This window comes from Nipponia nippon, unplaced genomic scaffold (genome assembly GCF_047370975.1).
Source record: "Nipponia nippon isolate SJK-2023a ecotype South Korea unplaced genomic scaffold, ASM4737097v1 scaffold_4, whole genome shotgun sequence".
NCBI classification, from domain to species: Eukaryota; Metazoa; Chordata; class Aves; order Pelecaniformes; family Threskiornithidae; genus Nipponia; species Nipponia nippon.
Window position 1 is genome coordinate 125,699,220 of NW_028262358.1, and position 14,452 is coordinate 125,713,671.

At 66.1% G+C, this 14,452-nt stretch overlaps 2 protein-coding genes across 2 annotated transcripts; both read right to left on the reverse strand.

The window, feature by feature from the left end:
- Positions 1–1,565: 1,565 nt before the first annotated feature.
- On the reverse strand, positions 1,566–7,068 carry SCARA3 (scavenger receptor class A member 3). The gene is made up of 6 exons (XM_009467448.2): positions 6,714–7,068; positions 5,494–5,553; positions 5,308–5,427; positions 4,685–4,783; positions 3,239–4,282; positions 1,566–2,305 (listed from the first exon to the last, which is right to left on the reverse strand). The coding sequence occupies exons 1-6, from the start codon at positions 6,718–6,720 to the stop codon at positions 1,866–1,868; spliced, it is 1,770 nt and encodes a 589-aa protein (XP_009465723.2). The 5' UTR covers positions 6,721–7,068; the 3' UTR covers positions 1,566–1,865.
- Positions 7,069–9,628: 2,560 nt separating this feature from the next.
- LOC148053541 (protein NYNRIN-like) lies at positions 9,629–13,096 on the reverse strand. The gene is given in 2 exon segments (XM_087776427.1): positions 9,629–11,458; positions 11,461–13,096. Coding segments are annotated over 2 exon segments (3,363 nt in total). The 3' UTR covers positions 9,629–9,731.
- Between the last annotated feature and the right edge of the window lie 1,356 nt (positions 13,097–14,452).

Genomic DNA, 14,452 nt, shown 5'->3' on the forward strand with positions numbered 1-14,452 from the left:
GCGTGCCCACCCCACCGGCCAGCAGCCGCCAAGAATAACCCCTGGACGGCGAGCGCTCCCAGCTGCCGTCAGCACTTCCAGCCCGGCCCTTTCCCGCCTCCGCTCCTCGTTTATTTATTAATCCTTTTGCTCCCAGCTCTGAAATCCTATCGCCCACCTCGCCACCGCCCGGAAAGCGCAGCTCTGGCCGGTGCCGGGGGGGGGGAACCCTGCCCTTGCACATTTTTTTGCAGGCCGGGCGGAGGAGGCGGCCCCCCGTCCACAAACGCTGGCACCGCCGCTGCCCAATATTACGCTAAGGCTGCTCCAGATGTGCTCCGGCTTTCCGCCGACGCAGGAGTCTGGGAAGGGGCGAGGAGGTTACAGCGTGCCCGGGTCCTACCTGGTTGGGGGAAACTGAGGCACGGAGCGGTGGTGGCCACGGCCGAGGCTCCGCCACCTCAGGGCTTTCCCCTGGCCCGCGGAGCCCCAGCAGCAGAAACCCGGGGACCCGTCAGCCTGTGCCCCATCGGTGTGACGAGTTGTCGGGTCTCTGCTCCCCCAACCGCCCCCTGCTCAGAGCCCCCCCTGTACCCCTCGCTGCCTCTCCAGCCACGGCAGCTACAAACCGGGGCCGGGGCCGTGTTGGCGCGGGTTAATAACCAGCCCCGGGCTCTTTCGGCGCTGAAAACAGGAAACTGCTTTGCCAACAGCAATAAACTGCGGGGCCGGCCGCATCCCGTGCCCCGGGCAGGGGCACCCGGCGGATGGCGGGGACGGGGACGGCGGGGCTGGCCTGGCTGTCGTCCCCAACGCCAGGATGCTCTTGGCACCACGGCCCCCCCCGCTTTGGTGGGGTCCCCCCACGGCCGGGCCTTGGGGACCCTGGGTTTGGCTGGCGGAGGAGGTGCCACCGTTGCCCTCCGGCCCGCTGGCCCGTCTCGCCGCACAGCCCGGTTTGGGAAACTGAGGCAGGGAGCGGAGCAGCAATGCGCCTTCCCGGCGGTGGTGGGGGGCTCGGCTGCGACCCCCGGGGCGGCGGGGGGGGGGGGGCTGTGGTTTGGGGCGGCGCCCCGTTTCTCACTGGCAAGGGCCCGGGGGGTCCCCGCAGGGGGGAGCGCGGCTGCGGTGAGCCGAGAAGGGGCTCTTGCACGGCACACGGGCACACTTGCACACGCGGGCGTGCAGCGGTGGGCACCCTCTGCAGGCGTGCCTATGTGCGCGGGCCTACGCGTGCACGTGCATCCTCACTCATGCACACACACGCGTGCACGTGCACACCCTTGCACATTCGCACTCGTGCACGCGCACACTCCTGCACATTCGCATTTGTGCATGCGCGCACGCTCATGCGCACGCGTAGCACCTGCGTGCACGCTCCTGCGCCCTGCCTCTGCACACACGCGCACGCTCACGCTCGCTCCCTCATGCACACACGCGTGCAACGCGCTCCCCCCCCCCCCCTTGCACCCCGCCACCAGCGGCAGCTTGGGGGTGGGTGCTCCCCCGACGCACCCCCGTCCCCCCACCCCGCTGTCCCCGATGCGGGAGCCACCTGTCCCCATACAGCTTTATTGTGGCGGGAATACATTGGGAGGGGGGACAGCGCGGGGTTGGGGGGGACGGAGGCGGCGGAGGGCGGGGGAGAGGGCACAAACCAGCTGCACCCCGTCCCGCGGGGACCCCCCACCCCGGGACCGGGAATGGCCGAGCCCATGGCAGCATCCCTGAGAGCCGGGGTCCAGCCCCGGACCCTCGCATGGAGGGGGGAACCCCTCTATCCGCTCCCCCCCGTCCTGCGAGGCTCTGCCTCGCGCCCCCGCTGGGGATGCTCTGGGGGGCTGGCGGTGGGGACCCCCCGGTGCCCTGGCTGGCAGCAGGCTGGGTTACTGTCCTGGGGGGCCCGCGGGGCCCGGCAGCCCCGGGGGGCCTCGCAAACCGGGGTCTCCCTTGGGTCCCATGGGGCCGGCCTGGCCCACGGCCCCGGGGGGCCCGGGGAGCCCCGGTTCGCCCTGCAGGCCGGGGGGTCCCGCTGGCCCCGGCACCCCCACCGGCCCCGGGGGGCCAGGGTCCCCCTTGGGTCCCCCCTGTCCCCGGGAGCCGGACTGCCCGAAGCTGCCCTTGGTACCCTTGAGGCCAGGGAAACCTTTTAAGCCCAGGGGACCCCTTTCACCCTGGGGACCGGGGGGTCCCGGGGGGCCGGGGGGTCCCTGGGGGCCTGGTGAGCCCAGGCTGCCCGCGTCGCCCTTCTCTCCGTGGCTTCCTGGGGGGCCCTTGACGCCCACGTCGCCCTTGAGGCCGCGGGGGCCCGGGAGGCCCGGCACACCTGGGGGGAGAGGAGGGGGTGAATAGGAAGCACGGGGCGGGCAGCACCCCAAAACGGGGAGAGAGGGAGGTGCCCCAGCCCTGCAGAGCTTGCTAAGACCAGGATCAGCTGAGCCTGGCTCCCTCAGCCCTGCAGCCCTCACTAAGACTGGGATCAGCTGAGCCTGGCTCCCCCAGCTCTGCAGAGCTTGCTAAGACCAGGATCAGCTGAGCCTGGCTTCCCCAGGCCTGCAGCCCTTGCTCTGGGCTCCAAGGGCAGTTGGCGCTGCCCGGGGCCATGGTGCCACCACAGGGGTCCCCCTAAAACCAGACGGAGGACATGGCCCAGGCTCGCTAATTAGCGCAGCCCTGTAACAATGCCGATGTGGCGGCCGTATGGCTCCAGGCTGGGTGGTCCACGGCGGAGCGGGAAGCTGCCGGGGTGTCCCTGGGCGCTGTGGAGCCGGTGGTGGAGCCGGGACAGCCCTGCTGCTCCCCTGGGTGGATGGGGATGTCCCCAGGCCACCCAAGCCAGCGGGGGAAGATTTGGGCACCCTCGTCCAGGGGCAGCCATGCCCTCTCTGCCAGGACCAGCAAGAGGGGTGACTGGCACCAGTACGCAAGCCAGCCATGCTGGAAGGATATGGGTCACCTCCCCACTGTCCCTGTCCCCCCACGCAGGGACAGCTCTGCAAGCCGAGTCCACGCAGCTCCATCCCCAGGACTCTTCTGCATCCGTGGGCAAATGTCTGGGTGTCTTTGTGTGCATCCCAACACGGCCTTGGCCTCAGCAATGGTGGTTTGGGTCCTCCCCGGTGCAGGACGCTCCCAAGGAGCCCAGATCCCACCATGCTCAGCCACAGAAGAAACAACCCCCAAAATCGCCCACCCAACGCACCCGGCCCCAACCCACCCCAGGCAGGGCTTAGGCTGTGCCCACCAGGACGCCCCTTACCTCGTAAGACGGTGATGTTTTTCAGCATCTCCCCATGCCGGACGTCCACCACCTTCATCTCCTCCATGATCATGGAGAGGTTGCGGATGTCAAAGTCCAGCCGGGCGCTGAGCAGGCTGTAACGCTCCCGCAGCAGGTCCGTGGTGCCCTGGACCAGGCTGAGGGACTTGTTCAGGTAGTAGAGCTCCTCGGCGTGGGTGTGGAAGCCCAGGGTGCAGGAGAGCCGCACGTCATCCAGGTAGCGCAGCATGCTGTGGACGTGGCTGTCGGTGGCATTGATGTTGGCGAAGATGGTGCTGATCTCGATCTCGTGGGAGGTCATGCGTCCTTCCAGGGTCTCGAAGCGCTCGGCCGTGCGGTTCTGCGTGTACCTGTTGTGGTAGCGCAAGTCATTCATGTTCTCCTCGTGGTCATCCAGGAAGGAGGAGATGTTGTCCAGCTGCAGCTGCAGCCCCATCACCTGCAGCACCAGGTCGTGCATGCTCTCCGAGTTCTGGCCGACCTGCCGAGCCACTGCACCCACGCTGCCTTGGATGCTCTTCACCAGCTCGCTGGTCTTGGAGGAGGTGGCCCGCAGCCCGCCGAAGAGGCGGGTGTAGTTCTGCCACTCGGTGACGATCTTCTGCAGCGTCAGCGTCTCCTCGTCCGTCTTCCTCTGGATGACCTGGATCCACTCGGAGGTTTGCCCCAGGGTGAAGTTCATCTGCTGCATGGCTGCTCGGACATCGTAGCGCTCCTGGGCCAAGCCCTTGAGAGAGTTGTCCAGCTGGGAGGTGACCACCTGCCAGCCCCCAACCTGGGCCAGGAACTGCCCCAAGCTTTCATTGACCTGCCGGATGGAGAAGGAGCAGTTGTCCACCTCGCTGGTGATCTTGTTGCTGGTGGACGAGAGCTGGTCGTGGGTCTGGGAGGTCCGGTCGAGCAAGATTTCTTGAACCAAAAGCATCTTCTGAATCTCCTCCAGCTCGCCCTGCAGCTTGGTGATCTCCTGGCCCAGCTGTCCCGTCTCGTGGCACAGGGAGCAGTTCCCCGAGGTCTTCTCATCTGAACGAAGGGCAGAGGGATCTGTTACCCCACCCCATCCCTCACCGGGCCTGGAGATCCTCCAGATGAGGACCAGAGGGGAGGAAGGAGCCTCCCTCGCCATGGTCCATCCCTGCAGACCCTGGAGATGGGCACCACAAAGCCATGGCTGGGACAGCCTTGATGCCACCAGCCTGCACCAGCTCCTGCCCTCGTCCTTCTCCTGCCACCTCTGTGCAGCAAGTTCCCCCAAAACCCCAGCCCCATCCTCGGGGTCGTACAGTTGTCCCTCCTCAAAACCCTGGGAGATAAGTGGGGTTTTGGCTCTGGGAGAGCCCCAGGACCTGAAAAGTGGAGATGCTTCAGGGACACGTAGTGCCGAAGCCTGGAGAAGACCTCCAGGTCCAGGTGCAAGCCACTCACCCAGCCCCTGGAGGTCCTCCTGAATGGATACGATCTTCTTCTCGTAATAGGTCTGGGTTGAGCTGATGTCATTGGAGATGGAGTCGACTTTCTTGAACACTGCGGAGGAACGGTGGGGGGTCAAGGGAGGTGAGCAGGCGCCGGGACGTGGTCGTCCTCCACACCTTTCCTCCCAGCTTGTTCCCTGGCAAGGAGGGTGGCCAGGGCTTGAAGAGCCAGGCTGGGTGGGTGCTGGCTCCTCAGGATGGGTGTCCCAAGGGGCTTTTGGGTTCGGGGCTTGGCTAAGGGCTACAGAGCATCTCCAGGGGTCCGGCCCCGGGGAGCACGCCGTCCCCCCGCTGAGCCTGAGGCTATTTCTTGCCCGTGGAGATGATGGGGTGGCAACCTCCGGACTCCAGGGTGGTTCCTGAGGTCCCCGTGGGGGTAAAGCCATCCCCAGGCGAGGTGGCATCACGCACAGGGTCCCACCTACATTGCAGGGGCAGGTCAGGGGGAGCTGGATGCTCCTCTCCATGCCTGGGCACTGAAGGTGCTTTGGGGGAGCCCCAGTACCCCCGAGGAGGGCAGGAGGGAAGGCAGGAGGGAAGGCAGGAGCCGGACCTCCCAACCCTGCCCGTGCTCACCCAAGGCAGCCAGGACAGTCACAGCCACGATGAGGAGGATGGAGAAGATGTAGAGGACTTTGACGGCCGTCTGGAGGGAGAGGTTCTTCTGGCACCGGCTGCAGCTGGTTCGTGCCCTGCCTGAGCACAGAGAGGAAAGGATCAGGCCCTGCTGCACCCCCTGCCCACCCCGCAGGACGTCCTTACCGCTCGGTAGGTAGCTGAAGGTCGGCATCTCCTCTTCCTCTCCTCCCACCGGCTCGTCTTCTGAAAGCCAACACAGGAGGGACCTGAGCTGCCAGCACCAGCGGGGCCCTGCCTGCTGCCTGCACCCTCCTGCTCCCCGCCCCGAGGATGCCAGCCGTCCCTGGGGAAGCTTGCCAAGCCTCGCCGTAACCCGGCGTCCCCGGGGAAAAAGCTGGGAAGCCACATGGGAGCTGTCACTGCCACCCTCAGCTGGCCAAAGCCCGGTGGCACCAGCCCGTGGGGACACGTCCCCGCTCAGGGACCAGAAACTTGGGGAAATTTGGTTGAATTTGGCCAAAAAGTGCGTGATGGAGAAGCTGACGGCTCCTGGCTCCCAGCCGCTTCTGGCAAAAACCATGGGAGCAAAGAAAACCCACGTGCTGCCCCAGCCGGACCCCCATCCCGGCGGGGGGCAAGGCGGGGGGCTCCCATGGGGTGGGAATCGCCGTGGGCTGGATCCCACCCGTGGCTCCGGCGCAGGGGATGCGCTCTGGTACCCGACCGCGAAGGCGCCTGGGGCAGGGGGACGGTGCCCTCCCTCCCCGGCTCCCCAGAGCTCCCCGGGAGCTGCGCCGTGCCCGAGAGCCCCCCGCAGCCCCCCGCCGCCCCCGCCACCCCCTGCCCGGGGCCTCCCCGACCTCCTCGCTGGCAGACGGAGGGTTTCCAGCCGGGGGTGCCGCAGGGGGGCTGCAGGCACGGCCGACAAAGTGACCGTGGCACCGGCATCCCCTGCTTTATACCCGCAAAGGCGGGTGGGGGGCAGGAGAGGGGCTGCGGGCGGGGGGGGCTCGTGGGTTGGGGGGCGGCAGCGATTCCCTCTGTCCTCCCTGGCGCGGCCCTTCGCCTTTCGCCTGCCCCAACTTGTGCTTTTCTGCCCCATGGAGTCAACAAGTGATGGACTCTGAGCAAGCGGGGGGAAGCGCTGCCGCTGGACCCCCCCCCCCGCAGCCCCTTTGGTCCCCCACAGGGGTGTGGGGGTCCCTGGGCATCACCGACGCCGGCTCAGCCGTGGGGAGATGCCGCCTGTGGGGAGTGGGGATGCAGTGGGTTTGGGGAGGTGCCGGCTGCCCCCCAGCTCCGCTACCCGCTCCGGCACGGCCGTCCCCTCCTGTCCCCCGTGCCACCGGCCCCGCTCCTGTCCCCAAGGCTCCAACGCCCTCCTCGGGCTGCCCCCCACTCACCTCTCATAGCCCCCGAGCTGGGGGGCGGTGGGTGCAATCCTGCACTGACCCAGGCCTCACCGCCCCGGTTCCCGCATCCGCCCCGGCACGTCTCTTCCCGGTGAGCGTCAGCGAGCGGCCAGCACGGCCGGGATTGCTCCCCGCCGCCGGCCCCTCGCTCCCAAAACTTCCCGAGGAACCTTCAAAAGCAACCACGGTGGTGGAGCATCCCCACGGCCACCCGCTCGCCCATGGCCTCTGCCCACGCGGGATGGGGACGGGTGACGGGTGACGGCAGAGCCCGGCCAGGCTGGATGCCAGCCACCAAAAGGCGAGGCGCTGGGATATGTGCTGGAGAAGAAAGGCTGGTCCTGCGCCCGCCCTCCTTCTCTCCAGCCCTAATGACTAACAAATGTCCGACCAACGCTGTGCCGTGCCGTGCCGGCCTCGCTTTTCGGCATGTGGGGGGGCCTGGGCTCTGGGGAAGGGGTCCTGGTCCAAGGGCAGCGGGGCTTGGGAGTCTGGCTCAGGGAGATGAGGGGCTGGGGGGCAGGATTGGGGGGCTGGGGTTTGGGGACATGCACCTGGGTCGGAGAGATGGGTCTGGGGTCCCAGGTGTGGCCCCTGGATCAGGGACATGGGGAGATGGGTCTGGGGTCCCAGGTATGGCCCCTGGATCTGGGTCAAGGATAGGGGGAGATGAGGAGATGGGTCTGGGGTCCCGGGTATGGCCCCTGGATCAGGGACATGGGGAGATGGGTCTGGGGTCCCGGGTACGGTATCTGGATGAGGGAGATGGGGCGATGGGTCTGGGGTCCTGGGTATGGCCCCTGGCTCTGGGTCAGGGACATGGGGTGCTGTGGTTTGGGGTCTGGGGTCCTGCCTGGGACCCAGGGTGCTGTGGTTTGGCTCCCAGCTTCTGGTTTGAAGCAGCAGTCCCAGTTCAGAGACATGGGACAGGGGGCCTGTGTGGGATGGGGATGTTCGGGGGTTCCTCGCCGAGACCCCCTCCCCACCGAGGCTTTTGTGTCGGGCTGCTGCTGCCCTCTGCCGAGACCCAGCCAGGGGCCCGGGCCAGCCTTCCTCCCCGCACGGCCTCCCTCCTCCTCCTCCAAGGGTCCCTGGGCACCGCCGGGACACAGCAGGGGGTCTCGGCCAGCCAAACCTCCGCCGCCCCTGCAGCAGCCCCCTGCTCGCTCGGGCCCAGGCCTGCCCCTCGCAGCCGGGGGATTTGAGGTGATTTTCTGCAATATCCCCGCAGCAGCGCCTGCCGGCCCCTTCGCACACGGACGGGGCTCCCGGAGATCCCCATCCCGGGTTTGGGGGTCCCGGAGCCTCCCCCTCACTCCCCCTGCCATTTCTGGGAGTATTTTTGGGGTCTCTCTGCTCCACCCCCGGGCTTTCCCCCCCGCATCGTACCGGGGAGAACACGCCAACCCCTATCGCGATAACTTTTCAATCGCCAGAGCCCCGCCAGCGATGCTCTCGCGGTGGTCGTGTCCTCCGACGCCCCAACCCACGGCATCTTTTCGGGGTTCCCAAAGCGGGCTGCCGGAGGATGCTCGCCCGCAACCGGGGGCTTCTTCCCACCATCCTCATCCTCATCGGCCGCAGTTTGCTGCTCTTCCTCAGCCCGTCCAGGCCGTCCCTGATGACTCACGGCTGGTGGAGCCGATCCAGAGGTGTCCAACTCAGCCGATCCCGGCTTCCTTTGGCTGCAGCTCTTTTAACCGCCGCTTCGCTACGGGATTTACCGGCCGGCTAAATGCTGGTGCTAAATCAGCGGCGGGGTTGCTCTCTTGCGTCCGTGCTGACTCAGCATTTGGGCTGCCGGCTCGCCGCAGAAGCACTAAATATACTTCTGCTGGGGTGGCAGATGGGTCCCTGCCATGGCTACCAGCCCCTGGGCTACTTGCCATGCCCTGGATCCAGCCATCGAGAGCAGCTCCTCGTTTGGGGGTCCCCAGGTGAGCCCACAGCTCCCACCTCGCTGCTCCTCTGGCTTCAACCAGCTCAGGGACCAGGGCTTGGGGTTCCCAGGGCTTGTGGTCGCCCTCCGTTGCCTTCATCGCTTGGTTTAATGGTTGGACTCGATGACCTTAAGGACCTTTTCCAACCTAAATGATTCCATGATTTTAAGTAGCCGAAAGGCTTGGAGAGCTATAACCTGAGAGCCATCGGGAGAGATGGAGAAGGATACGGACCCACGGCCCTTTGAAGAGCATCAGGAGATCACCTGGAGGTCACTAACGGGGGCTGAGACTCGGGTGTTGGGCACCGATGGCTCCTCTCTCCTCCTCCACCGCTCCCGAAGGCCTCGGGACGCGATTCCCCGGCGCTGTGGGTGAGCTCCCGGCGGAGAAAAGGCCTTGACGCGGTGCGAGCCCTGCGATAACTATGGCATGCCCCTGCCATCAACGCTGTTCTCAGCCCAAACCCAAACCACAAGCTGCTACGAAGAATTTAACTCCATCCCAGCCAAACCCAGTAGAGAAAGGAAGAAGAAAAGCAAGAAAACTTGTGGGTTGAGATAAAAAAATCATTTAATAAATGAAGAAGTGGAAAAAGAGGTAAAGAAAACAAAGAAAGAAAGTACGTGATGCCAAGGCCATGGCTCACCATCTCCCACCGTCCCGAGGAAAAGCTGGCCCAGCTCCCCCAGGCCTTGCTGGACTGGGAATGGCAACACCATCCCAGTGCTCCCAGCACTGCTGGGGTCACAGCTGGAGAGCCCGGCACCATGCTGGATGCGATGAAAAACAACTCCATCCCGGTCAAAACCAGTATACCCAGCAAGACTTGCACTTGAACACCATAGCAAATGCAAGCATAGCAAGAGGTTGCACATTGCTTAGTCCTGCCTAAAAGCCCCTCAGTCCTGCCTAAAAGCCCCCTGTCCTGCCTAAAAGCCCCCCCGTTCTCCCTAAAAGCTCCCCAGTCCTGCCTAAAAGCCTCCCAGTAAGCCCAGTACACCCGTTTTCTCCCCACACCATGATACACAACACACACAGCCAGCAAAATCACGGAGGAGCCAGGGGGCTACGGCCACGGAACATCCCCCTCCGGGCAACCGCTCAGCAGCGTGGCTTCGGTCCGGCGCTTGTAGCCGGCCCCGTCCTCCTGCAGCCGGCCGAGCCAGGAGAGGACGTTGTCCTGGGGGCACCCCCCCTCCTCGCGCGCCCACCGCATCTCCAACGGGAAGCCAAAAATAATTTGGTAGGGGGTTAGCGCCGCTCCCCGCGCCGACACGGATCTGATCCCCGCCAGGATCAAGGGGAGCGTCTTCGCCCACTCCTTGCCGGCCCCGTGGAGCAGCCGCGGCAGGGCTGCGGTGGCCGGTCCTGCCTGGCTGGGTTGCAGGATGTCCCACCGGAGCTCCACGCCGGATGCCGCCGTCATGGCATCCCGGAGGACGCGCGGCACACGCAGCAAACGGATGGCACGAGGAGTCCCGTACCATGCAAAAACCTCCCTGCAGAGCACCTCGGCCATCTCCTCCACCGTCCTCCCCCACATGGGGAAGGCTTCCACCCACCCCGAAAACTCATCCTCCACCACCAAGAGGGAGCGGAACCCCTCCTCTCTCTCGGGGAGGCCGCCGACGTAGCCCAGCTGGAGCTGCGACCACGGCCCCTCTGCCCGCTGGGGCAGCACCTCGCCTGCTCCGTCCCTGCCCGCAGCGCAGATCAGGCAGCTCTGCACCCAACGGGCCACCTGCCCGCTGTCACCTTCCCAGGCTGCCACCTCCCGCACCCTCGCCAGGGTCCCCTCCACCCCCTCGTGCCACCAGCTGTGACACTGGGCGATGATTTCTTGCTTCTCGTGCTTCGAAGGCTCCCAAATTTGCTGGCTGCCCACGGCCCTGCCAGACATCGCCCTGGCCCTCCCACCCGCTTTCTGGCTCCACTCCCTCTCCTCCGCGTCCTCGCTCCCATCCTCTCCCACGTACTTGATGTGCAGCAGCCCCGGGTTGGCCTGGACCCACTGGAGGATGCTCGGCCATAGATCCTTGCCGGAGCTCACCCACGGTCCCGACTCCCACTCGCCGATCTGGCTTTGCAACCTTTCCACCAAGGACGAGCAGCCGGTGTACAAACAGAGGGGCGAGGAGCTTCGGTGACGGCGCAGGAGCTCGCAGAGAGCCACCAGCAACGCGCCCGGCACCGAGCCGCCGTCGGCCACCCCCAGCAGCCACCGCTCTTCCAGGTTGACCGCAGCAAAGCCAACGGAGTGAAACTTCTCGCTGGCCGTGAACCACACGTTGGCCTTGGGGACGTGGGAGGGCAGCAGCCGTAGGGCGGGAGCGGTGGGGACCGGGGTGCCAGGGGGGTGTCCCCACTCAGGCTGGGGTCCCCTTGCCATCGCTCCCCCGTTCACCAGCAGCAGAGTCCACTGCGCCGGGTGCGGGTGCGTCCCGTGGGACCCCAACGCTTCGCCCCTTAGGAGATACTTCCAAGGGGAATGGGGCATCTGGATAAGGATGGGGGCCGGCCCCATGAGGGTCTTGAACGCCTGCACAGCCCAGACCGCCGCCAGGCACCCCTTCTCCTCCGGCAGGTAGGAGACCTCGTAGTCCTTCAGGATGCGGGAGCTGTGTGCCACCGGGACCAGCTGGCCCCGGTCGTTCTCCTGCAGCAAGGCAGCTCCTACCGCCTCTTTGCTGTTCGTTAACCTGATAACGAAGGGCTGGGATTTATCGGGGAATCGCAGGGTGGGCGCAGCCTGGAGGGCGCGTTTCAAGCGGCTCAGCGCCTGCTCCTGCTCCGGTCCCATTCCCATCCGACCCGCTCCGTGGTCAGGCGGTGGAGCGGCCGGGCCAGCTCCCAGTAGCCGGGGATGTGATCCTGCAAGGAGCCAAAACGCCCGAGCAGGGAGCGGAGGCCGCAGACGCTCCGTGGGCTGGGTGCTCTGCTGAGGGCCTCCAGCTTTCTGGCCGGGATCTCTCGCCCCTCGGCCCCGACTGTCACCCCCAGGTAGTCCACCTTGGGCTGGATGAGCTGCGCCTTCTCAAACTTGGCTTTAAAGCCTGTTTTTTGGATCAGCTCCAGGACTCTCTTCGTTTGGGCTTTGGTTTTCTTCAGGGTTTTCCCGGTGATGAGGATGTCATCGACGTAGGAAAAAACCCAGGGTTTATCTCCTTGGGCCAGCTGGGACAACATCTGAGCCACCCGCCGGTGCCCGATGGCGGTGGTGCTGTAGAAGCCCTGGGGCAGGCGGGTGAAGAGGTATTGCTGGTCCCTGAAGGTGAAGGCAAACCTGGCTCTGGAGCACGCTGCCAAGGGGATGGCGAAGGAGGAGTTCGATAGATCCACCGTCGAGAAATACCTGCTCTTGGGGCTGATGGTTGTGACGAGCGCGGTCCTGTCCAGGTCCACCGGAGCCACCACCCTGGGGGTGGCCCTGTTGACAGCTTTGCAATTCAGCACCAAGCACCACGTCCTCCCGTCGGCCTTTCGGATGGGTTTTAAAGGGCTGTTGGAGGAAGAGAAGCCTTCCACCACCACGCCATCATCCAGCAGGTCCTGCAAGATGCTCGCCACCGCGTCTTCCACGTCTGCTGGAAATGGGGGTTGCCGTTGGGAGGGCACCGGTGCCCCGTTCACCTCCTCCTTCTCAGACACCAGCCCGCAGTCCATCTCGTATCACGCCCAGACGTCCGGGAATTCCTCCCTCCACTGCTCTTTGCTCCTGTCCTCTACCATCATGAAACAGTGGACCAGCGCTGCGGGCCTAGGAAGAGCTGGTGGACCTCCCTGCTCCAGGAGGTCACCGTCAGGGTCCTCCCAGATCTGCTCATTCCCAAACGGCTCCGGCACGGTGGGGAGGTGCTGATCGTCCCCATACACGGTCCCACCGACGGAGATGGGGACGTCGTGGTACACGGCAAGGTCCTGCAGCCGCGGGCGCTGCTGCGCCGTGGTGACGTCCACATGGGTGTCCACCAAAGCACCCACCTCCTCCGAGCTGCCCACCCTGGCTCTCGTCCCCCGCCGCCCCTGCTCCTGCCAGTCGCTCTCCTTCCCCGTCTCCGTAGGGTACGTCTTGGTTTCCGTCCGCAGGATCACCTCCATCAGCCTGGCCGCCAGGTCCCTCGTCGACCTCCCTTCCCACCTCGCCACATCTTCTCCCAGCCGCTCCAGCTTCTCCCACACTTGCCTCCTCCGCTCCTCCCCGGACCTTCCTGCTGCCGATGGAGGCTTAAAGTCCTGCCCGTCTCCTCGAGGGATGGCGGCAGCATCCTTGTCCTCCACCCACAATCCCAGGCTCCGGGGCGAGCCAGAGGTCCTTCCCTCCTCATCCCCACCGCCGCCTGCCTGCACCGGGGGCCGACTTTGACCCATCTCATCCCCGCGGCCACCACCTCTCCTCGGCACGTCTCCAGCCCCTGCTTCGTGCCCGACCATCGGCTCATCCCAAACGTCTTCCCCGAGGTGTGAGACCCCGCTGCGGACTTTGACCGCCGTCACCAAGGCCACCGGCTCTTCCTGCCGGGCTTCCCCGCCTCAGGTGGCTTTTCGGCAGGTCCCCGGCTCCTCTGGCAGCCCCGGCGCTTTCCCCTCCAGCTTGGCGCATCTCTCGGCAGCCTGTACCTGCATCCCGGCGGCTCTCCGCCTCTCCTCGGCTCCTTGGGAAGCCCAGTGCTGTTTGCTCCCAACCTTCAACCGTGGCATGGGCCACAGCAACTGCAGGACCTTGCTCAGACCTTTACCGGGGTGTTGGATCCAGCAGAACTTGGCAAACTCCTCCTCCGGCTTCCCCACCGCCGGCTGCTGGGGGACGGCATCTTCCACCCAGGGCTTGGGACCACTTTCCCGGATAAGCACCCCCAAATCCGCCGCTTGCGAGGCCAGCAGTGGGGGAAGATCCCCTTTCCGTTTGTCCTTCCTGCTCCAGAAACTGGCCATCGCCCCGAAAACCGGGAAGGAAACCGGCTGTCACCCCGCCGGCCCCTCGCCTTCGTCTCCCACCGCCGTGGCACGGGGGGCTTGCGATGGGACGGGGCGATGTCCCCCGCCAAGGGATGTCCGCCTGTGGCAGCAGCAGCAGCGAAAGGGTTACAGGGCTGCTCTGGGCCTGGGGAGGAAGAGGAAGCTGGGGGAGGCAGAGGAAGGCTGGTCAGGCCTCCCTCAGGGGGAGGATTGCAGCAAGGACACAGCCAAAATGGCCCCTGCTGCAGAGATGTCCCCGCTTCCATGTGGGGAGCAGAGCCTGCACCCTCCTCGCCCGTGGCTACTGCTGGCCCGGGCCAGCTCCCACCCGGCCTGGGGCTACCGAGGCGGGGATGGAGGCAGAGGGGAGAGACCCTGACACCAGCCCCGGATGGGCTGGGGAGAGCGTGCACCCCATGGCCTAGGGAGCCCTGCACCCCCCTGCACCCCTGTGCACCCTGTATCCACGGCCTGGGGGGCCTTGCACCCCTGTGCACCCCATGTCCCACCCACAGCCCCGGGGACCCTGCAACCCCATTGCACCCCATGTCCCACCCACAGCCCCGGGGGCCCTGCACCCCTGTGCACCCCTGTGCACCCCGTATCCACGGCCTGGGGGGCCTTGCACCCCTGTGCACCCCATGTCCCACCCACAGCCCCGGGGACCCTGCAACCCCATTGCACCCCGTGTCCCACCCATGGCCCCGGGGCCCCTGCACCCCCATGCACCCCCATGCACCCCCGTGCACCCCGTGTCCCACCCACGGCCCCGGGGACCTTGCACCCCCGTGCACACGCATGTCCTGCGCACAGTCCTGGGGACCTTGCACC